Source organism: Callospermophilus lateralis, chromosome 13 (assembly GCF_048772815.1).
Source record: "Callospermophilus lateralis isolate mCalLat2 chromosome 13, mCalLat2.hap1, whole genome shotgun sequence".
NCBI lineage: Eukaryota > Metazoa > Chordata > Mammalia > Rodentia > Sciuridae > Callospermophilus > Callospermophilus lateralis.
The window spans coordinates 22,984,701-23,009,353 of record NC_135317.1 but is presented as its reverse complement, the minus strand read 5'-3'; the positions used below and the strand labels follow the sequence as shown (position 1 = coordinate 23,009,353).

The 24,653-nt window shown below is 37.3% G+C and overlaps 1 protein-coding gene across 1 annotated transcript; it reads left to right on the top strand.

The window, feature by feature from the left end:
• Positions 1-881: 881 nt before the first annotated feature.
• On the top strand, positions 882-23,141 carry LOC143412178 (aldo-keto reductase family 1 member C4-like). Its single transcript, XM_076872975.1, has 9 exons — positions 882-965; positions 10,959-11,126; positions 11,924-12,040; positions 12,832-12,909; positions 13,327-13,449; positions 15,456-15,565; positions 16,080-16,245; positions 21,512-21,594; positions 23,099-23,141. Exons 1-9 carry the CDS (start codon positions 882-884, stop codon positions 23,139-23,141), a joined length of 972 nt encoding a protein of 323 aa, XP_076729090.1.
• Positions 23,142-24,653: the final 1,512 nt, after the last annotated feature.

Genomic DNA, 24,653 nt, shown 5'->3' with positions numbered 1-24,653 from the left:
GTGCATCAAAGTTTACATAGCTATGCCAACATTCGTAATTATTTAAGATTTTCCATTTTTTTCTTTTATGGATAATGTTGAACAAGGTCATAAATAATATAAAATGTCTCAAAGTTGCATCCTACTTATTGATAGCTTTCTCAAAATTATCTAACAGGTTAAAGCTATAATGAACATTGCCTGTTGCAAAATGACTTTCCATGGCTGTAATCATTTGTCTTCCACTGAGCAGAACGTTGCAGTGAGTGCAGATTTTATTGCATACTTGTCAGGACTGAGTCCTCTTGAGAATCCGTGTCAGATTATACTTTACCAATCAGAAAATTAAGAAGGATAACATTTGTTCATTTGATTATTTTTCTGATACTCCAAAAAAAATGCTCTACAATTCTTTTAAAAACAGTTTTTGTATTTGTGCACATGGTGTATGATAGTTCCTCATTCCTAATAATGTCTGAGCAAGAAAAGGCTTTATCATGACCAAAAGAAAAATAAAAAACGAAAACCAAACAAAATACAAAAGAATGGGGATGTGAGGTTTCCAGCCCAACAAATGGTCAATAATGGTTCAATCTTGTATGATAACTCATGATAGTCTTGTTGAGGAGTAGTTTTCCTAAACACAAACATATTTTTTATCACTATGTAGTAATTTAATTGAAAATTTTCTATATGAAATAAGAGGGCAGGTTCCAATTATCTTTTCATACCTGGAATATTGCTTTAAACTCACTCCTCCCATACAATGTTGGCTAAATATTAAACAGCAAGTAGAATTGGTTAACCATTATATAAGCAGTTGGGGCTGTGAAATCCAGTTATTTATTCCCCAGGACGGCAGAAGAAGAAGCAGAACTTACTCAGGCTGAGGAGTGACAGCAATGAATTCCAGACATCAGTATGTGGAGCTCAGTGATGGTCGCTTCATTCCTGGACTGGGCTTTGGCACCTATAAACCTCCAGAGGTAACAATGTGGTGTTGGGTTAAGGGTTCAAAAAAAGATTAGACATAAAATGAACGGGATTCAATCTGGGTTGTCAAGTGACCTGCTTCCTATGTGACTCTCAGTTTCTCTATGCTAGAGCTATTCTGTGGACAGGAAAGATAATGGACAGACATGACTCTATAGCATTGTCTGATAGGTGGTCACCTATTAATATTCTGGGCCTACCCCACCACCTCTCCACATTTCAGTCCATTTACCAACTAGGTAAAAAGATGAATGTCAGTACTTGGTTTATACTGGTACTGGTTTCTGTTTATTTCCATACTTCAGGAAATCCTTTTTCCTTCCAAAAAGTCAAGTTCCAGAGACATCTGGATAGCAAAAGGTCCTGGAAACAAGAAGCATAGCATTGATGATGGAGATCATTCCCTCCGCACTGTGAGGAAGTCTTCAGCATCTCACAGAAAATGTTGACCTTGGCTGCAAAGAATTTTTCATGTGCTCTCAAGTGTGGGAAATTTACATGAATGTAGAATATAACACTGGGAAAGGGTATTTGTGAATTCCTGGTCATCACTCATGTGTGTTGTATTGACAGACGACCCTCTGAGCTGGAGTGAGCTAAGTTCACTAGACTGGAAAGAATTTTGTATTCAGACATCATCCTCTGACCGCTTATTGTGTGGCAAGGGACTAGTTTCCTGAATATTGAATTTAAACTTTTTCCTTCTGCAAGACTAAGGAAGCATCCAGAGAGCAATTGTGCAGACCCATGACAGGATTTGGTTAGGTTGTAGGGGAATGTGGCATTGAAGGGGGCCACTAGGGCTTTATCCCTGCTCCAAGTGCCCTTATATCCAAGAAATTCAGGGATAGAATCAGTTGAGGGCAGTAGCACCCAGAATCACATTCATTTTATTTCCTGGAAAAAGAAACTTCTGAAAATTTTAAAAGAGAAAAGAACATGTTTGATATGCCTTTTTATTGTTTAACAAACGAACTTTCAAATCATCATCCAAATTTTGTAGGCCACGCAATGATTGTAAATGTCACTCTTATTTTGCAAAAGAGGGATTGATTTATCTTTAAAGGCTGATGCTTATGTGAATAACCCCTTATAATATGAGTATAATTCCTTATTTGTGAGTCTATATCCTTAGAGTATACAGTTTGTTCCCTCCAGTGTTTAGTTCTGTCATATAGAGATGTGGTTGTGGGTGGGAGGTGACATAACACATTGCTGTTTGTTCAAGAGCCTATTATCAGTCTGGCCCCTGGCTGGATCTGGAATATTTGATTTTTCATATTTGCATAACAACAAGGATGTGGGCTTTCCCTAAAGGGTACAAACAGTGGAGTTTATATAAACATTGTGCCCTCAGGTTCATAGTCCTATTGTTCCAGGGCAGTGGCTTAGGTTGCCAGAAGACCAGAGAAAATACTTGGAGAGTGCAAACGACGTATCAGTCCTTATTGAGGAAGGTCTAAGGGGAGGGTCCAGCAGTGACAGGCTGAACCATAGCACTTGCCTCCCTCACATGCATTGCCAAGAAGGGCTTCCTCCTCTTCAGGACATTCAGTCACGTAAGTGCTGACTGGATGAGTGACTCTTATCTTTTCCACAGTGCCCTCAGTTCTATCCTAGTCACCATGAAGACAGTGATTTTAAACTGAATGATTGATTTGTTTCTTTTTAGTTATACATGACAGTAGAGTCTATTTTGACATATTGTACAAACAAGGAGTATATTGTTTTCTAATTAGAAAACCCAATCTTGTGTATGTACATGATGTGGTGACTCACTGTGGTGTCTTCATACTTCATAGGAAACTTAACGTCAGATTCATTCCACTGACTTTCTTATTCCCCTACCTACTCTATTCCTTTCGATTCCCCTTGTTTCTCTGAACTTCTATTCTTCCTTTCTCTTGCTCCCTTGTTGTTTGTTAGCACCCACATATCAAAGAGAATATTCAATATTTGGTTTATTGGGACTGGCTTATTTCACTTAGCATGAGTGTTTCCAGTTCCATCCGTTTAGTAGCAAATGTCATGAAGTGATTCTTTTTTTTATCCTGAGTAATATTCCTTTGTGTATTTTTTACTAAGTTTTCTTTATCCTGTTGTCTGTTGAAGGGTACCTAGTTTGGTTCCATAGTTTAGCTATTGTGAATTGAGCTACTATAAACATTGATATGGCTGAATCATGGTAGTATGCTGGTTTTAGCTCCTTTTCATGTATATGAAGAAGCTGTATAATAGAGTCAAATGGTGGTTCCATTTTTAGTTTTTTGAGGAGTCTCTATACTGCTTTCCTGAATGGTTACATCAATTTGGAGTTCCACCAACAATACATAGGTGTAGATTTTTCTCTACATCCTCAGCAATATTTGATGTTACTGTATTCTAGATCATTGCCATTCTGACTGGAGTGAGGAGAAATCTTAATGAAGTTTGAATTTGCCTTTCTCTAAATGCTAGAGATGTTGAACATTTTTTCATATACATGTTGTCTGTATCCCATCTTTCAAGAAGTGTCTGTTTAGTTATTATGCTCATTTATCGATTGGGGTTTGTTTTTGGTGTTAAGCTTTTTGACTTCTTTGTATATTATGCAAATTATCACTTTATCTGCAGTGTGGGTGGCCGAGATTTTTTTGCCATTAACAAGGAAAATCCCAGAAAAGGGAATTTGAGGTTTTTACCGCAAGCACAGCACTAACACAAGACATGGGAAAATTTGAGTTTTGTGAGGTCACTCCTTCTGCCCATGATTTTCAAAATAACTCTTTAGCAATTTCTTTAATTCTTACAGAAGAGAAAAATGGACATTCAAAGTTCTGTGGACTAGCCCCTTATCACATAATTAGGGTGTCTGAAGAAAACATTGGAATTTAAAATTCCTTCAGTCTAATGAATTGCCCACTTTCTTACTATAAGTAAGAAATCATTAATTGCCGCAGTCTGGCTGGGCACAAGATCACGAGCCACTCAAACAGGAACAATCTTTATTTTTGAAATAGCCGCCAATACCACGTACGCGCCCGGGAAGATTCCCGATCCACCCACGCGGCGTTCCCCCTGGTCTCCTCCAGGAACCCCAGAGTAAGTTCCTCCCCCGGAATTCCCTCCTACTGCACTTTCCCAACCAATGGGAACTCTCCAGGAGTCCCGCAGCAGGCCGAGGTAAACAGCAGGAGTCCAGTATCCATATGAATGTGATTTTTAACATAATCATATCATCTCAATGGCTAGCTGGCATCACCTTTCAATCAAAAATGCCATGCATCATATTAATTGGCTGTGGCTCTTAGCATCTCCCCCATTCTGTTTAATTAAGCAACAAGCAATGTGGCTAGGGACCGTGCCTGTTAGGTTTGTCCAATTCAACATATGGTTCTTACCCGTCATCGGAAAACTGACCTTTAGGTGTCAGCCTCCTGTCTTAGGTTGATACCACTGCAATTGGATCATACCCGTCACTGACTACCGGTCCAGCATATAGCCATACTTGTGGATAGGCCTATGCACCAGTGGGGGGGGTGAGGTTCTTTGCCTCACCTCTGTTGGCCCCCAAAATTAGACCATCACTAGTAGAAGGGAGGAGGATACAGAAATGCCACGACACCAAATCAATTGACGGCTCCTTAGGGAAAATTGCATCACTGGTGATACATCAGCAAAGATACGCCAGCATTACCATAATTCGCTGCATCAACAGATAGATCACAGTGCATACAAGTGATACATAGTCCAGGCAAGTTCTGTAAGCAGTTCAAAGCGGAGGAATCTATCACTATGTCCATTTCCTCCCAAGATAAATTGACTCATTGATTGAGCATTACTTGTTGAGTTATTATTCATTGATGTATCAGTTTATACAGTTTGTTGTGATAATTATCGAAGAAGTTGTAGTCTGGTTTCATCTTTGTCTTCACCGGCACTAGGATGAAAATAGGAATTCTGACAATGATGTTAAAAAAAAAATGTAACATTTCAACAGGTACTAAAGAAAACATTTTTTAGAACAATTTACATTATCCTGAACAGAATTATTAAATATAATGAAAAGGAAAGGTGAAAGTAAACAAACAGATCTGTTAACCTGCTTATTTGTACACATATTAAAACAATCTTCAACAGCTGTTTACCCAATTTAAATTAAACCATTAAAATCACGTGAATAATAAAAAAAATTTGGATCCATATTTATGAGCGCTCCTCATATATGATATATGGACATACGCACATACAGACATACAACACAAAACAGAAGTATGCACACGTAACATACAACACATAAGACAATAGTAAAGGCCTTGTAGCTTTACCTAGGTGAGATCTCCATTGCAATGTTAAAAACTCTACAGTCAAAAAATAAAACTGATCAGAAAAACATTAACCTAGGTTTGTATGAGCTCAAAAATAAAATAGAACTTTATGTTGTGGGAAAAAGCAATAATAAAATAGATATTGAAAAAAAGTATCCTGGTTAATCACTGTCGCAGATGTAAGAATAGCCAAGCTGGAGTTCTGGATATCAGCTGTTATGGATTTCAGTCAAATCATCTTCTTTTTGGTTTGTAGAAATTGTTTTAGTTAACCTCTCTGGAATTCAAATCGGCTGCTGTTCTTCCTGTGGAAAAACACAAACAGAGCCCCAATTCCAGACAATCACTGGGTCAGAACCTTTCCATTGTCCTGTTAGAATATCCTTCCATTTTTTGGATTCAAATGTCTTTCCGCAGCACTAAGCCCTGATGAATACAAATTTGAAAAGTTTAGAGTAAAAAGGGTTATTTTAAGTTTATCTTTGGGGGATATATACCCCTTTCCAATTCCCTCCTTTTGTTTTAATAAGTACATTTTAATAGTTTGGTGAGCTCTTTCAACTATGCCTTGTCCCTGTGGATTGTATGGAATTCCTGTTATGTGAGTAATGCCAAATGATGAGCAAAATTGTTTAAAAGAGGTAGAAGCATAACCAGGACCGTTATCTGTTTTTAACTATTTTGGAACGCCCACAGTGGCAAAATTTTGTAAGCAATGAGCTATAACATCTTTAGTTTTTTCTCTGGCATGAAGGGAGCCCATCAAAAATCCAGAAGAAGTATCAACTGTAACATGCAAATATTTTAATTTTCCAAATTCTGGCAAGTGTGTGACGTCCATCTGCCAAATATGGTTAGGTATCAGTCCTCTAGGATTGACTCCAAGATTAACTTGTGGTAAAAATGTCACACAATTTTGACATTGTTTTATTATATGTCTGGCTTGTTCTTTAGTTATTTTAAAACGCTTTTGTAAAGTATTAGCATTGATATGGAACCTTTTATGAAAATTTATAGCGTCTTCTATTGTGGAGAAAATATGTATGTCATGTGTAGATTTATCTGCTAATTCATTGCCCAAACTAAGGGCTCCAGGCAATCCTGTATGTGCCCTGATATGTCCTATAAAGAATGGATCTTTTCTGTCCCAGATTAGACTTTGTATAGTGGAAAACAAAGAGAAAACAGTAGAAGAAGGGGAAATCCTACCAGCATCTTCAAGGGATACTATAGCATTAACTACATACTGACTATCAGAAAATAAATTAAATACAGAATCTTTAAACATCATAAAAGCTTGTAATACTGCATTAAGCTCTACCTTTTGAGCTGATTGTTTGGGTTCTAAAAATGTAAAAGTTTGATCAGGGGTAACTACTGCTGCTGTACCATTATTTGACCCATCAGTGAATATATTTGGAGCATTCATGATAGGGGTCTTTCTTGTCATTTTTGGAAAAACTACAGGATGCTTAGACCAAAAAAACAACAAAGGATTAGATGGTAAGTGATTATCAAATGAAACATTAGATTTACACATGATTATTGCCCAAGTATTTAACTCATTAGCTAACTCATCAATTTGATCCATAGTATATGGAGTAACAATTTTATTGGGAGAAATCCCAAACACTCCCTTTGCTGCTTTTATTCCTTTGAGTATTAATTGTCCTACAGCCTCAGGATATCTAGTAAGAATAGTATTAGGAGAATAAGATAAATGTATCCACAATAATGGACGTTCTTGCCAAAATACTCCTGTAGGAATATTTTTTGTTGGTATTACAATAAATAATAAAGGCAAACTTATATCAATTCTATCTAAGTGCATATTTTCCATATATGTTTCAATGATTTTTAATGCCTTTCTTGCCTCAGGCGTTAACATGCGGGGTGAGTTTGGATCTGATGGACCTTTTAGAATATCAAATAAAGGTCCTAGCTCTCCTGTTGGTATACCTAGATAAGGCCTTATCCAATTTATGTCTCCCAATAACTTTTGAAAGTCATTAAGTGATTTGAGTTGATCTACTCGTATTTGAATTTTTGGTGGACGGACCATGGTTGAGGATAATAGAACTCCTAGATAATTAATTGGAAGATTTAATTGTACTTTATCTATTGCTATCTCTAGATTATAACCTTTTAATAAATTTGTAAGTGTGGCATAACATTCTAGCAATGTGTTTTTATCTTTATGTGCCAATAACATATCATCCATATAGTGAAATATTTGTAGTTCAGGATTTTGATTTCTAAGTGGTTGGATTGCTTTGTTAACATAAATTTGACACATAGTTGGACTATTAGCCATCCCCTGAGGGAGTACTTTCCATTCATATCTCTGATCAGGACCTTCATGATTTAGTGCAGGGATAGTAAATGCAAAATGTGGACTATCCTCAGGATGAATTGGAATTGAAAAAAAAAATCTTTAATATCTATAGCTAAAACATACCAGGTTTTTGGTAAAGCAGACAATTGGGGAATCCCTGATTGAGCAGGTCCCATAATAACCATCTCATTATTAATGGTTCTTAAATCTTGTAATAATCTCCATTTACCAGATTTCTTTTTAATGACAAAAATGGGAGTATTATGGGGAGATACGGAAGGTTGTATATGTCCCTCTGCTAATTGTTGTTTGACCAGGTCATGGGCTACTTGTATCTTTTCTTTAGTCAAGGGCCACTGAGGAACCCACACTGGTCTGTCTGATTTCCAAGTAATTTTGATTGTCTCAGTGGCCCTTTTTGAAAACCCAATCCATGTCTATTTATTTCTTGATCTATTTGAATTGGTGCTGTCATACCTTGTTCTTGTTCTCTTAATCTTTTTTCTTTCCTAAAGCCTTGTCTAGCCCTAGTAGTGGGCACGTTAGGACTGATGTTATTTGTTAATGTCAAACCTAATTGATCTAGGACATCTCGTCCCCATAAATTTATAGGAAGATGATCCAATACATAGGGCTGTATAGTCCCTTCACATCCTTTAGGATCCTTCCAATCTAATACCATTGCACTTCTATGGGGATTAGTCGCCACTCCTAGGCCTCGAAGCGTTTGAGTGGCTTGTTGTAATGGCCAATGTTTTGGCCATTCTTGACGAGATATGATGCTGAGGTCAGCACCTGTGTCCAGCAGCCCATTAAAGTCATGTCCTTGAATATTTAGTTTTAGCATGGGGTGAGAATCTAAATTTAAAAACAGCATAGCCCAATCTACACCTGTGGAGCCCAATCCCCTGGTACCTCTTTCTACAGTACGTCTGGAAAATTTATCATGTAGGCTGGGTACTATTAATAACTGTGCTATTCTATCTCCTGGTGAAAGTACTGATATACCTCTTGGAGAACTAGCTATAATTTTTATTTCACCTTCATAATCGGGATCAATTACCCCGGGACTTATCATAAGTCCTTTTAGTGTAGAAGAACTGCGTCCCAATAATAAGCCTACTGTTCCTTGGGGAAGAGGTCCTTTTACTCCTGTGGGAATGATTTGAACTCCCATCTCTGGAGTTAGTACTGCTCTTGCAGAGGTGCAGATGTCCAACCCTGTGCTCCCACTAGTTTGTCTGATGAGGGATCTAATGGATAATGTGTCCTGGGCACTACCTTGATGGTGCTGCTGGGTTCCTCTATTGCCCCGTATATTTGTGGTTTTGGGCCCCGGAGCATTGGGCCCTCCAATCCGTTTTTTGGCAATGGAGCCTGATGCCTTTCTCCATGATATCATGGGTAAACACTTGGTCCTTGTCCGTTTTTTGATAACGGAGTGCCCTCTATGGTGGTTTGAGAACGGCATTCATTAGCCCAATGTCTCCCTCTACGGCATCGTGGGAAAATACCTGGTATTCTATTCCTTTGATACCTAGCTTTGTTAAACCTTCCTCCTATGGGGCAACTCCTTTTAAAATGTCCTGTTTGATCACAATTGTAGCATGTTTTTGGCCTGGCATCTAAAGCCTGTTGTACTGCTGCTAAGACTTGCCCTTGTTCATTAATGTCTCTACACAATTTAATATATGTGTTTAAATCTTCATGTTTCCATGGTCTAATGACCTCTCTGCAGCAACGATTTGCTTGGTCATAAGCCAGTTGTTTTATAAATGGCATTGCCTGTTCTGTATCTCCAAATATTCTAGAAGCTGTCTGAATAAGCCTATCTACAAATTCAGCGTAAGGTTCATTAGTTCCTTGTATTACCTTAGATAACTTTCCTTGTAAATCTCCATGCCCCTGTAAAGTTTTCCATGCCCTAACTGCATCTACAGCAATTTGTGCGTATACACCAGGATCATATTCAATTTGTTGCCGTTGACCCTCATAAGGTCCCTTTCCTAACAACATTTCTAGATTTCTTTGAGGGTAACCGGCTGCTGCATTTCGCCTAGCTGTCTCCGTGCAAAATTCCTCATTGGCAACCTTCCATAACAAATATTGTCCTCCATTTAGCACAGATCGACACATGTTAGCCCAATCTGCTGGTGTCATGTCCAAGTTGGTAATAGATTCGACCATACTTATGGTGAAGGGTGCTTGCGGGCCATAGGTTGTTACAGCCTCCTTTAATTGCTTCACTGTTTTGAAATCTAAAGCACGGTGAATTCGTTGCCCTCCCGCCTGCTCAAGTACAGGGCATGCTAATTTTTGGGGTCCTGCCTCAGGATTTTGTCCATCAACTACGGGGGTTGAGGGCCACTCAGCTGTAGGTGGAGCTGTTGGTTGAATTACGCCCTCTGGTGATAGAACGGAGTTAGTAGCAGCCTCCTGTTGTAATTCCTCGCCTGATGGTTGTTTTTCCTCTAAGCTTTCTTTCTTCAAATTTTCCTCTGTCTGACTAACTTGAGAGACCTTCTCTTTTGCTTGACCTGACATGTTTTCTACCACAGTCTGGACCTCTAATAATTTACTTAACAGTCTTTTGGTTTGTTTTTTACTAGTTTCTAATCTACTATAAAGGTAACACAACCCAATAAGATAACATAAAACAAAACCGAAACAGAATGAAACAAAAACGGAGCAAAGAATAGTTGTATCAATTTTCTCTTTCTCAGGGCTGAACAACTTCAAACCTTGAGCCAACGATTTTTCCCAGTTTGCCTGAGAAAATTCTAGGGATAGGCAGCTTGAAACAAAAACAAAATGAATCAAAAGAAGAACACATTGTTTTTTGAAATGGTCACCCATTCTGTCGCCTTCCCTCAGGGGCGAGCAATTTTACTCACCTCCAAGCTTCAGGCGTCCCCCGCTCGGGCCACCAATTGCCGCAGTCTGGCTGGGCACAAGATCACAAGCCACTCAAAAAGGAACAAACTTTATTTTTGAAATAGCCGCCAATACCACATACGCACCCGGGAAGATTCCCGATCCACACACGCTGCGTTCCTCCTGGTCTCCTCCAGGAACCCCAGAGTAAGTTCCTCCCCCGGAATTCCCTCCTACTGCACTTTCCCAACCAATGGGAACTCTCCAGGAGTCCTGCAGCAGGCCGAGGTAAACATAAACAGCAGGAGTCCGGTATCCATATGAATGTAATTTTTAACATAATCATATCATCTCAATGGCAGGCTGGCATCACCTTTCAATCAAAAATGCCATGCATCATATTAATTAACTGTGGCTCTTAGCAATTAATAATATTATTCTCCAAATACTTCTTTTGTTTGTTCCTCTAGGTTCCTAATAGTAAAACAACAGAGGCCACCAAAATAGCTATAGAAGCTGGGTACCGCCATATTGATTGTGCTTATGCATACCAAGTAGAAGAGGAGGTGGGACTGGCCGTTAGAAGCAAGATTGAAGATGGCACTGTGAAGAGAGAAGACATATTCTGTACTTCAAAGGTATTGTGTATACAGTGCAAAAATTATTGAAATAGATATGAAGAAATGAAAATTAGCTGATGAGTTATTGGTAAAATGTGAATTATTGGTACAATGTTAATTCACATATAATATCCAGTTTCAAATTAGAGAATGGTTATGAATTGCTACTCACAGTCTACAAATTATGACTTTTAAATTTCTATACTTTTCTGATTCTGGAATCAGCAGAATGATTTAGTATTAGTTGTGGAATCAGATAGAATTATGACCAGATTATGGTTTTGTTTTCTCCATGATGACTTTCTAAAATTTCTTATGATTCTAATATCAACTTTAACATTTGTTTTTATCAAAGATCATTTTGTAGGAAAGTGTATGGGGAGTAAAGAAGATGTAGCTAAAGTGTCTTGATTTTTGTTTAGCATATATTAAAATGTTCAAAACGTGTTTCCCTTCAGTTCTTTAAATTAAAAAAATTCTTGTGAAATAAATGGATGAAATGGACTAATAATAGGTTTACAATATCTATGAAACACAATTCAGAGATTCAATAATGTTAGTATCTGATAAAAATAATATCTTTTGAGTATTTACTTCCATAGTTTGATTGATTGGCTAATAATAACCAAAAATATAATCCCATTCACATGAATAGGCGAGATGAATGGAAACCCAAGACTTGAAGAGAATATCATCTCTGTGATCAACAGTTTCCAATCAACAGACAAATGAATGTCTCAATATGAAGTTAAAAAATTTCTCAAATATGAGTCCTGTATGAATCCAGTCCAATTTCCTTTCTTTAACCATTGCAGCTATGGTGCACTTTTCATCGACCAGAGCTGGTGCAATCTTCTTTGGAAAGATCACTGAAAAAACTTCATCTTGACTATATTGACCTGTATTTGATTCATTACCCATTTTCAATGAAGGTAAGCAATTTGTATCATCAAACTGGTTCAATTCAAACCATTCCTAGGACCATCATTACCAAGGATGGTTGAATTAAGCTTCTATGTAAAATTCTACAAACCTAATTTATATGAATTATAGAAAGTCAAAACCATTTAGATTTGTGATTAGAAGTAATCTTCAGAAACATCTCTGTTTATTCATCCCTTATATCTGCATTACTAGAGGTTTGCTTGGTTTTGTTTTAGCCTTTTCCATTGGTGGTAAATGTGACTTTGGGGTAGTTCAAGCTTCACAGTGATTAATATTTGTTAGGGTCTCTTCATCTTCCAGCATCAAATCAATCTTGAATAGAAACTTGAATGACCATCTTAGGTACACATACACATGTGTCCAGGTAGATAAGGAATATGGTTTAACCTGTGTCATCACTGAAATTCACTATTGCTGTGATTAATTGCATGCAAGCATGTATCCTCCCAGTGAAAGAGAGGAATTGACACAGGGCAATGTATCAGGAGAGGAAAATTAACATAAGCCAACTAGGAGACCCTATGAAGAGAACTGCAAAAATCTTTTAAAATTATATATATGCATGTAGATAATTTGATGTAAGAGAATACAGGAAGATAAGCACCTAATGGTATTCCTTACATCCACGTGCAAACACTTTGTAAACAGATGAATATAGAGTGATACTCCACTTATTTCATGGGTTTGAATGATCCATTCCATAAATACACCTAGCATCATTGCTATACATGGACATATGAATTTGGCAAGATTGCTGTAATGATCACTTCTATTTCAGCCAGGGGAAGAGCTTTTTCCAAAAGATGAAAATGGAAAAACAATATATGACCACGTGGATCTCTGTGCTGTGTGGGAGGTGAGTGCCTGAGAGAGTGATCACATAGGAGGCCCACAGGGTGACAGTCAGGTCATGATTTCTCCTGAAATTGTGGGACAAGCAATCATTATATTTTAGAGAGGATTTTTCTTAGGGTGGTGGGGAGGAATGAATTACTCAAATGTAGTAGAGGGAAACATCAGAGAAAAATGGTGACAGTGAGAAATGCACCACCTCCCTCCACATGCAGGGATGTCTAATTTCCCAGGGACACAGGGATTCCTTTTCTGGTCTCAGTACTGTGCCCAATTATCTTTACCATCTTTCTCTTGTTAATAATCAGTTCATCAGCTTTGTTGTCATTTCCTGACAGTGCTCCTATTAATAGTTCTGGCTGGACTTTATACTGACATAGTTCATTGTTCAAATGCCTCTTCCCAACCCCTTCCTCCCAAGGCCATGGAGAAGTGCAAGGACGCAGGATTGGCCAAGTCCATTGGGGTGTCCAACTTTAACCACAGGCAGCTGGAGATGATCCTGAATAAGCCAGGCCTCAAGTATAAGCCTGTCTGCAACCAGGTGAGAGCCGTGAGCCTCACTGCTGTCTCATTTCTTTCCTTGTTTCTGCACCACCTCCAACTGTCCACTTCTTCTGTCCCCCAGTTCATTTGTCTTTGTAGAACAGAAGAGTCTAAGACTGTCTTGGAGGGTGTGGAGGGTTCTCAATTGTACCTGTCTGGGTGAATCCTTAGTGAAAATGAGGGAAGGAACTTGGTGCCCAGTTTTTGTAGAAATTTGGTGACGTACAGGTGATCTAGGAGGAGAGTTGTTGTTCATCTGACTTCAGGGACATGGTGAGCTTGACCTTGAGCAATGGAGGATAACCAGAGACCAGATGGGTGAATGTGTAGTGGCAGGAATTATGTGTAGGAAAGAGGTCCAGTGCACAGGAATGGGCAGTAAGCAAGAAAGAGTGAAAACAGATCAATGATCAGGTTTCGTGTGGAGGTCGGGTGCCTGAATCCTTTTTATGACTTATTTCAGTTTTATGGACCCAGAAGAATCAATTAGGAAAAACAGCAGAGCTCATGAACATAGCAGGCCTGAGAGGAATTACTTGTTTATGGTGATTCTGATGGTGGATCAAATTCACATTCAGGAACTTTAACCAGAATATACAGTTGGCCCTGAGCCTAAGCCCTGTTATCTTTCTTTCTTCCATGCTTTCTGATATCTAATCAACTGTTTAATTACATGTATTCTGGGCATGGTTATTTGACTGTGTTTGGAAAACATAGACCATAACTTTTATAAATGTTGATAGAGCAGTATAAATTTCAAATATAATTGCTAATAATTGAAAATAATTTTGTATTAATTTATCTTAATTTTTTTATCATGAAATTTTTCAAACATACAGAAATTGAGAGCATGATATAGGACATTTTTATATTCTACCTTGTATCTAAAATTGTTGACTTTGGGGAACTCTGTGAGATGTAGAATTTTTGGATATATCTGCATACACCTGAGTAATATTTTGCTAAATTTCTTTAAAGTCTATTGTAGACTAGAACTACTAACTCTTAGAGAACTCAGGGAACATTTCCTAGGAATGAAGATCATATCTCACACAGCACATTTCATTATTATACCTAAAGTTGTTTGTAAGTCTCTCATACCAGTCTGTGTTCATGTTTCCCATTGCTTTTCTGAAACATCTTGTATACTTCTTTCCCTTTCCAGGATGCCACTCTGGTTTACATGTTGCTCTGTGTCATGTTTCTTAAGCTCTTTTCAGGCAGATTGGTCAGTCACCCAGTGCTTTTCCATATAATCGTGAACCAGGATCTTTTTTCCAAACTGTCTTATTATATCAGAGAACTTGTTTTTACATTCTCATTTGGACTCAGGAGTTAGACTTGAATTCTTTTTATAAATCAAGGGGCAGGTATAGTGGTCCTCATTTACTGGTTTTTGCATCACTCCAGAAAAAAGTTGCAGACATGTGGCTCAGACTTGCAGGCATGAATTTACTACAAAGGATAAGAAAATGGCAAAAGATGAAACTCTTAAGGGAGAGAGTGAATCCTCTCAGAAAGGAGGGGGACGGCATGCCCACCCTGGCTTCCAGTTTTCTAGGGAGTCTCTTGGGAGTTTTGTAGTTCTGCCAACCTTCACCTCTAGACTGTTGGCTGACAGTAGGGTGGCTTCTGATGTCCAAGTTTCCATTGTTCATGTTCTTGTCCACAGAGGGGAGGTTTTCAAGGCTGGGTCACTTTGTCCCACCCTGACTGGTTCTAATTGGAACTTGTTCTTACATATATGATTAGGGAGATTTATTCTAAGCTCCTTGAGGTATAGACTAGGATTTATAGGTTTTGATGAACAATTTTACACAAATGTTATCTGCAGAATATCTATCAAATGTCTTTCAATCTTATTCTCATGAGTCATTGGTCAATCTTGGTTAAAGTCCAAGTTTCAATTTTTAAAAAAATTTAGCTTTTTTTCTTTGGCATTTTGTTTTCATATTAACATTAACATTTTGTAGAATGAGATACTTTCTGTCTTGTCCACCGCAGGTAGAATGTCATGTTTATCACAACCAGAGAAAATTGCTGGACTTCTGCAAATCAAAAAACATTGTTTTGGTTGCTTATGGTGCTCTTGGAACTCAACGAGACAAACAATGGTAATGAGAACATCAGGGACCTTACCTCAAATGTCCTATAAGACTCACATTTTGGAAGATCACTCTCAAGTGGCTCAGGGACAGGAGAGAATTAGCACTTCTGTGAAGGTCCCATAAATCACTATGCTGCAGGTCTAGGGTCTGCATTTGAGGATGCCTGTTTAGAGTGGTTCAAATAGACCACAGTGTGTTTTGTGTTTTGGTGTAATGGTGCTTGCCTGTCATTGCAGTGTCTGGGGAAGCTGAGGCAGAAAGATTGTAAACTTGAGGCCAGCCTCAGAAACTTAGTAAGACCCTGTGTCACAAATAAAAAGGAGTAAGCATTTGCATCTCAAGGAAAATAATTTTTGATTAAGTCTGTAGTAATTGCCCTTAGACACTGCCGTCCCCCCTACATACACAAACACATACCAAAAACAAATAAACAAACAAACAAAAAACACCACCCAGAAATAAATGATATCTTCCTAACTACTTGGCCTCAGGACTTAAGCACTTCTTTCTTTCCTTCCAGGGTTGATCAGAGCTCTCCAGTTCTCTTGGATGATCCTGTTCTTGGTGCCTTGGCAAAAAAGCACAAGCGATCCCCAGCCCTGATTGCCCTCCGCTACCAGCTACAACGAGGGGTTGTGGTTCTGGCCCAGAGTTTGAAGGAGAATGAAATAAAAGAGAACATTCAGGTATAGAGGAGGGCTGTGGGAATGTGGTTTCTTTACATGTGTGCTTCTTTGAAACGTGGAAGGATCTTATTGGGTCCAGTCAATATCCGTAGCTTGTCCTCTGGATGTAAGTTTTCAGGTGCTTTCAGAGTGTGTTCTTTTACTCTACAGACAGTGCAACTGGATAGAATTAGGTTGGATAAAACACAGAGATTTGGTTTTCAGCATCGGTAGCCATGTATTGTGTAACTCTTACAAGTGACGTCTTTGTATATTTTTTAATTTTCCAAAAATAGAGTTTGGATTGGGAGACTTTTATTCCTGACATTATTATTTTTTTACACTTCCCAAATACTCAATCTATTTTAATATTCATATATTTATTCAATTTGAGTTTTTTCACTTGTCACCTGTCAGTTTATGTATTTCCCATTTAGATGGGTTGTTCATCTTTTTATTCTCAAGTAGGAGAACTTTTTTGAACCATTACTTAGAGTAGATGCAAAACAAACCACCCATAATTTTGAGGTTAGTGCAAAGAACACTTGTTTATTTCATAATTCTAAGGTTTGACTATTAGCCTTGGCTCAACCTGAAGTCAGTGAATGTCTTCCAGTTACACTGGATTTTCACAATTTTGTAATAGATTCTCATATGCATCCACAGAACATGTGCTCCCTCAGCTTCAGTCCAGCTTGCTCTGTTGTCTGGGGTGTCTGAGCTCCCCTCCATAGAATTTTACATCTACCAGTTGATGATGCAGGCTTTATCTCATCACATAGCAGTGTCCCCAGGCAGTGAATGGATCCTTGCAGAGCGAGCCTTCTGATGCCTAGGTAGACTCACAATGGGCACATCACTGCTTCTACCAGGTTCTAATGACCAATGCAAATTATAGACCATTCGAGACTCAATAGGTAGGGAAGTAGACAGAGTCTCTTAGTGAAAGAAGCTGCAGATTCACATAGGAGATTGGATACTGGGAGATGTGAATTATTGTGGGAGCATTTTTGCAAACAATTAACCACATTTATGTATTCTGAATAATGTTTTTCAGATACAAATGTATCTGTTGAAATATGTTCTCCAAATTCTCCTTATGGTTTCTTTTTCCTTTTGGTATATTTTCATGAATAATGTTGATTCTCTTGTTGTTTTCACGTCTTTAGTTTGTGGTTGATGAGTGGCATATTTTTCTTACATTGGGAACTGAACAGCCTTAGTACATTACTTTACAAAAGTCCTACAGTCTTTAACTCCATATTTATTTTAACTGCAGATTTTTTTTAAATGTTATTTTAACTAAAATCCAAATGCACACATAATTTTAAAATGACTAGCTAAGTTTTGCAGTAACAGGAATAACCTTTCTGGCTACTTTTCTGTCATCAGTTGTCTTATTTGCTCTTTTTCAAAATCTTCATTATCATGGAAAATCAGTCTTTCTGTTCTATATCACCAACCTTTTCTACCTCTTGACTCATTTTTAAATATCTTGGCTATTGTAGATTGACCTATTATAAAGAATTTAGAAGCACTTTATCAATCTCTTTCTAGATTGTTGCTGTTTGCTTGATATTGCATTGAAACTCTCACTAAATTTGGAGAGAAAAGCACTTTAAAATATTAAAGAGTCTAATCCATGATTATGCTATGAGTTTCTAATATTTAGCTAGTCTTTTAACATACTGCAGCAGCATCTAATGGAAGATTTTTATTTCACTGTCAAATCTGCAGCTTAATGTTCCTGGGTATAGTACTCTTAGCTGGTATGCATTTTCTCTCAGAGCTTGATATCTATTATTCTATGACTTCCTAGCTGTCAGGGTCTAGTTTGGGAAATCAACTGAGACCCAGATTTATGTTTCTGTAAACATGACCTGTCATTTTTCTCTGGAAGCCTTTAAAATTTTTATTCTTTATGTCAGGCATATTCATAATAATGTGTTTTGTGTCGATCTGTTGTAATTTTGTATATTTGGGGTCTTGCAAGGCTCCTGTATAGGATTTCCATTTTCATTCTTTAGGTTTGGGAAATTTTCTGATATTATTTCATTGAAAAGATTGTGCATTCCATTGTTTTGTATCTCTGAGCCTTCATCTATACCAGTGAATCTTAAATTTGGAATTTTTAGGTTATCTCATATTTCTTGGAAATTCTGTCCATGGTCTCTTAACATCTTTTCTCCATGATTAGCTTTATTTTTAAGATTACATATTTAGTCTTCATTGGCTGAAACTATTTTCTAAGTGGTCTAGTCTATTGGTGATGTTCCCTGATGAATTTTTAATTTGGTTTATTGATTCCTTCATTTCAAGGATTTCTGCTTGATATTTTTTTTCCAGAATATTTGTCTCCTTATTGAAGTGATCTTTCATTTCTTGTATTTTTTCTCTGATTTCACTGCTTACATCATACTTTACTTTTTAGATCAATTTAACTATACAAATTTTAAACTCCTTCTTTAAGATTTCTGGTGTTGATGAATTTTGTTACTGGAGTATCTTTGTTTGGGGCAATTTCTTACCTTGCCTTTTCATGTTGTTTGTGTGTCTACACATCTCAGTATGGATCTGAGATAGTAGAGTTTCTATTCTATAGACTTATAGCGTCCCTGGAGGTTTTCAGTACTTAACCATTTAGGTGGAGAGAAAGAATAACAGCAAGGAATCAAATGATATACAGCATTAATCTAAATATTTATTGTTTTGACATCTACAATGTTGTCAATGTAAAGACAAATAATATCCACAATTATTGAATACAATAAAAAGAGTTTGCTACAGTGTTTACAATTTCATATGGTGGAAAGTAAGAGAACAGAGGTGATGTAGGATGTAATGATTATGAGGAAAAAGGAGGGAAGATAGAATAAAAAATTAAAGGAAGTGCAAAAGAGAGAACAATAGAGATTGGCCATTAGCAGAGGAAAAGGAGGAATGATAGTCAAGGGAAACAGAGAAGTGAGAGAGAAAAATAAAAGTTTTTTATTTAAAAAATTTTAAAAATTAATAATGAAAAATAAAAGTAAAATAATACAAAACTAAAATATATTAATCAAACATCCTAGTCCTCAAACAATTGATTCTTGAGAAACAACTGGTTCTAAAAATGCTATAAATTAGGAACAATATCAAATATGAATATATACAAATGTCCACAAAACATTAAGGTCACATTTGAGCAGAGAAATGAAAAAAGGGAAAAAAAGAAAAAAGATTTCAAAAATTAAAGAATTGTTTCTGTTGGAGTTCAAAATATTCTCAGCTTCCGTTCTCAGCAGTTAAGTGGGCTTGTTTGGACAATGATACTTGCTCACCCTCATGGTGGTATTGCTAGGGTGAGACAGGTAGTACCAGAGGCAGAACTCTTAGAGTCAGGATTTATGCTTAGGCTCCAGACTCTTCACTGCATGGAATTGGCCCAGAGATTTCTAATCAGCCTCCCTATAGGGCCTAGCAATTGCTGGTCCATGCTAAAGACTGTACTCCAGTGATCTCCCTTTGGGCTCCACACATGTGGTGGAAGGGTCAAATTTTAATCCACTATATCACCTGGGGACTGTATGGTTCCTGGTCTTGGGTTAGTCTCCAAACTCAATCTCTCCATCTCCCACCCTTTCCAATTCCTAGCCAAGTGAGTCTCTCCCAGCTGGTCCTGGAAGCAAGCAAGATCTCAGTGGGAGGGGCGTGCTAGGAGGGTTTTCACAACCAGTTGTCCCCTGTGTAAAGCTCTCTCCATAATAGATATTCTCCTGGTTTCTTAGGCTTACTTTATGTTGTGCAAGTGGGTTTGCTTGGCCTGTATTTAGGCCAGACTTGGATTTACCAGGAATCAGGGCCCTCAGCTGCCAGCTCCCTGCACTATTGCTGCAAAATGATTCCTTCTTTTGTCCTCCACACACCACTTTGAGAGATGTGATTTCCTTCCCATACGAGGATATTGTGTAGCACACCTTTTAGTTTAAAAATATGGATTCCATTAATTCCTTTATCCTCTGTGCTCAAGGAGGGACCGATCTGGCTGGTGCTTCCAACTGTGGCAGTAGCTGTGGTGCTGGGCATTTCTTCCTGATTTGATTAGTCTAACTTAATGAGTACCCAATATGTTTTGAGTGTCCAATATGAAATTCCAGAAAAGTCACCCCCTTATTTCGTTTGTTCATCTACCTTACTGAGAAACTGCTTTTCTGGTTTTATGCCACTGAGCAGCCAGGAAATTTGACTTTATATTCAGCCAACTTGAAACCTCTTCAGCAAACTTCTCCATGAAGGCCTTTGTATATATTCTGTTAGATTTATTTATACAGTAGTGATAATTCTGATAATCCCTTTTCATTTTGAGAATTTCCAAATGCACAGAAAAGTTCAAAGAATTCTGTTAGTACCATTTACCTCATTCATCAATTGTTAAATTATAAACATTTTACTATTGTCATTTTTTGAGGAAATTACTTATGATTTAAGTATCCATTTGTTTAGGCATGTTAGCAATTTGTGAAAACTGTTTTCATGTTTAAAATGTCTCAGATTTAAACAAGGTTATTCTCTTTCCACACCTCCTTTTACTTTATGAACCTAATTAATAGGATATAATTAGTATTTTAAGAATTTCTGACTTAAAAATTGTTGAAGAAAAATCATTATTGAAGTTTGAAGTTTCCATTGATGCAATATAAAAACCGACCTGTAGCTGGGCACAGTGGCACATGCTTATGATCCCAGCAGCTCAGGAGGCTGAGGCAAGAAGATGGAGAGTTCAAAGAAGCCTCAGCAACAGCAAGGTGCTAAACAACTGAGTAAGACCCTATCTTTAAATAAAATACAAAATAGGGGTGGGGATGTGGCTCAGTAGTCCAGTACCCTTGAGTTCACAACCTGGTACCTTCCCCTCTTCCCCCCAAAAGAAAGATATCAAAGAGTATCCTTGGAAATTATTGAATTATCTTACATATTTCAAAATGTTGCCTCCAGGTTTTTTGGGTCTTTTAAGTGCATGATACCGAATCTTGGTATAATATTAGCTTTATTTGCTACAGCTTCTGTTTAATGATCTCTCTTTGTCTGTAGTTGATACAGTTTCACTACATTATGCATTAGAAATTATTTCTTTTTAATTTTCATCTGATACTTATTGACCATTTGAATGTTTTGCTTCATGTCTTTAATAAGTTTTGGAAACTTCTCAGATATCTTAAATGTTTCTGCAGTTATCTGATTTCATTGGATTTCCAGGAATGGCAACATACAATCCATGTATGTTAAATGCTTTCTCCTTGTGTGATAGGTTTTTGATTTCGAGTTGACTGCAGAAGACATGAAAGACCTAGATGGCCTGAACAGAAATTATCGATACCTTGCTGCTGAGTTGTAAGTAATGTTGGTTGACATGTGACCATTGTTTGTTTTAGTTTCAAGTCTTTCCCTCTTATTCAATGGAGTTTTGATCAGACCTCAGCCACTGATGTGGCTGACAAATAGCATCTGTGGAGGCTGTTGGGAGAATATTTGGTTTTGAGTTTGAAAATGGAGACATCTCAATGCAGAGGATAAAGTCATTTTTGGCAAGAAAGATTCAAAAGCAAGGGAAGAGTGTGCGGAGAAATCATCCGAAGAGAATTATAGTCATGAAATAATTTTTACTCCTTCTTGATGCTTTATGGTTACAGAATCTGACAGTGCACATATATTATAAGTGAGGGTAAACAAGGAATATATGTCCCTTCTGCTTGAGGGAATGTTAATTTATAATAGAAATTAATGTGATGACAAGTGAGAAGAGATTAGTTAATCAATGATGATATGTCCTTAAAAACTGGAAGGTATATTGTTATCATTTGTAATATATTTTAATGTAAATTAAAAAAAGGAAAAGGAGGAATGTAATACCAAGAGAGAGTAGCAAACAATTGACAATTCTTGCTCCCTTTTAAATACTTCAGGAAGTAAGGATTTTCTGTTGCATTGTTTCTAAAGTATAGAGATGTAAATATTCTATGGTGAGCTCTAGGGGTTTGCATGTTCACCTTATAAACAACATCTTTTCCATATCTGAGTGTACCACCGTGTCATGTGTGATCAACAGTGAGAAACTAATTAATGAATTAGTGAAATGGAAGTTAAATTGCTATCAAAATACTCTACCCTAAAATAATTTTTGTATCGGTCAATATCTAAACCTGTTTTTATACTAAAGATGGCATAAATGGATGTGTCCTCCTCTACAAATATGTATCCACGTTGCAATCTTTATCTGTTTTCACTGAGAAGAAGAAATAAGGATTTTCCTTGCTTTTTTTGTTATTGGTTGTTCAAAACATTACAAAGCTCTTGACATATCATATTTCATACATTAGATTCAAGTGGGTTATGAACTCCCATTTTTACCCAAAATACAGATTGCAGAATCACATCGGTTACACATCCACAATTTTTACATAATGCCCTATTAGTACGTGTTGACAGCCCCAAGGAGCCTCCTGCAATCTCACCATGAAATGTAGAGTGGGACCCTGGGTTAGGCAAAAAGAGGTTGTTAGATAAAAACCAAGGACATGTGAATAAAGACCGAACCCTAGTTAATCACAAAAAAAAAAAAAAAAGAAATAAGGAAAGATATCTTTGTTTGATACAGCTAAGGGAGATGAATATGAGTGAATTCTTGTTTCAGTGAGTTTTTTTGTGTGCTGTTCTAGAAAAGGGATTAGAATTTGAATAATTTAGTTACCTTTCTGATAAAGCTATATTCAAGAAAGTAGGAAAGACCGATTTCACAAACACTCAGGAAATATAATGGAGTTTGTAGATGTCACTTCTTTACCCCTGTAGAAAAGGTGTCACTGAGTCTGTTACACAATTTTCTTTCTCATTTTAGTGGAGCTGATCATCCAAATTATCCATTTGCTGATGAATATTAACGTGGACACCTTTGTCATGACTTCAACTGGTATCCTGCATGTGGATTGTGATGCAGGAGACAGCTCAGGTGCTACTGATTGGACACATCACTTGTGTTGTTAACCCATGTATCTTAGCAACTCACATACTGCTGGAGCACCCTTCACCAGTCCAGTAAGGAAGACACTAAAATTTCATCAATTTTTGAAAAAAATAAAGTTGTTTATCTCAAGATTCTATATTCACTCTATTATGTTTATGATTACTTTCTTTTTGAGTGATTATGAACAAAACCTAATTTGGCTATCAGCCTGTAAGCAGGGGTTGGTGATATTTTTGAGGTAGGGGAATATAGGACTTCTCAGGATCTAAGGAAGTAGCAATTGGTATTTATTTTTCAGTGTTTCTCTAGCCCAGGGAATAATCAGAAAAGAGAATACATTTAGATTATGGTTCACGGTCTGCAAGATGAAGCACATAGGGCCAGCATAAGCATCAGGTCAAGGGCTCCTTTCCTGCAGCTTGAGGACCAGAGCTCCTGAAAACTAGGGAATAAGATGGTTGTCAGATGGTTGTCAAGGAGGTGAGAGGAAAACCATACTGTAAAAAGTGTGAGGGGTCAGATGTGCCAAGGCTGAAGTGAGCAGAGTTGAACACTTCTCTGCTGGAGGACTATGATAAAAATTCTTTATTTCTTGCACATTATAATTATTCATAGTAGTGAGATTCATGATGCCAAATTCCCACATACACCTAACATTTGATCAATCTCATAACCTCAATAACTTCCCTTCTTGTCCTCCTCCTCCCCATGATCTGCTTGCTCTACTCTCCTGGTCTTCCTACTATTATTGTAATTTACTTAATGTGATGTATATGAACTTTTTTATATTATATGATTTGATTTTATTCATATACTGTGGTATATGCATAACTGGAAATAGCATAATAGGGTAGATTTCATCCCCCAGGTACTTTCCTATGCCTTTTCCCCCTTCCTCCTTTCTCTTAATTCCTTTCCTCTACTCTGTTGTTTTCCTTCTACCAAATGTTCTTTTGATAATAACACTCTAGAGATAAAAACCCCCAATTTGTGTACTTTATCAAATACCATAGCTGGATTTGTGATTAGCATTAGAAGAAAAGTTGAAACGACCTTAATTATAATATGTTTGGAAATATTTATGTCAAATTGGTTGCATTCATAGAAAGGAATCTCATAAATCACTTGAAAATTTAGAATATAGAGTGATGTGAGAAAATGTTTGACTAGTAAACCTCCAGTTTCTCCCATGGAAACATCAAGAAACCATTAGATTCTGGGGAATTAACAGTATACACGTTTTGTAAGCAGTCAGTTGTCTAAAGCACCAAAGAAAGCAGGCAATGAAGGAAAAGGAGATTCACAATGGCAGAGAATTTCAGTGTGGTTTTGCCTGCCTGCCTGCCATTACCAAAGCTGTGTCACACAGAATGGTCTTGGTCTTTAGGTAGTGTCTACAGGGCTATCAACTTCTTTCCTCAAAGCAAAT

What these genes read in the sequence shown, in the direction of transcription:
- LOC143412178 (XM_076872975.1), top strand. Translation starts at nt 882, where the DNA reads ATGAATTCCAGACATCAGTATGTGGAGCTCAGTGATGGTCGCTTCATT. An exon ending in ATTACCCATTTTCAATGAAG is followed by an intron (nt 12,041 to 12,831) that starts GTAAGCAATTTG and finishes CTTCTATTTCAG; the next exon opens with CCAGGGGAAGAGCTTTTTCC. An exon ending in CGATACCTTGCTGCTGAGTT is followed by an intron (nt 21,595 to 23,098) that starts GTAAGTAATGTT and finishes TTCTCATTTTAG; the next exon opens with TGGAGCTGATCATCCAAATT.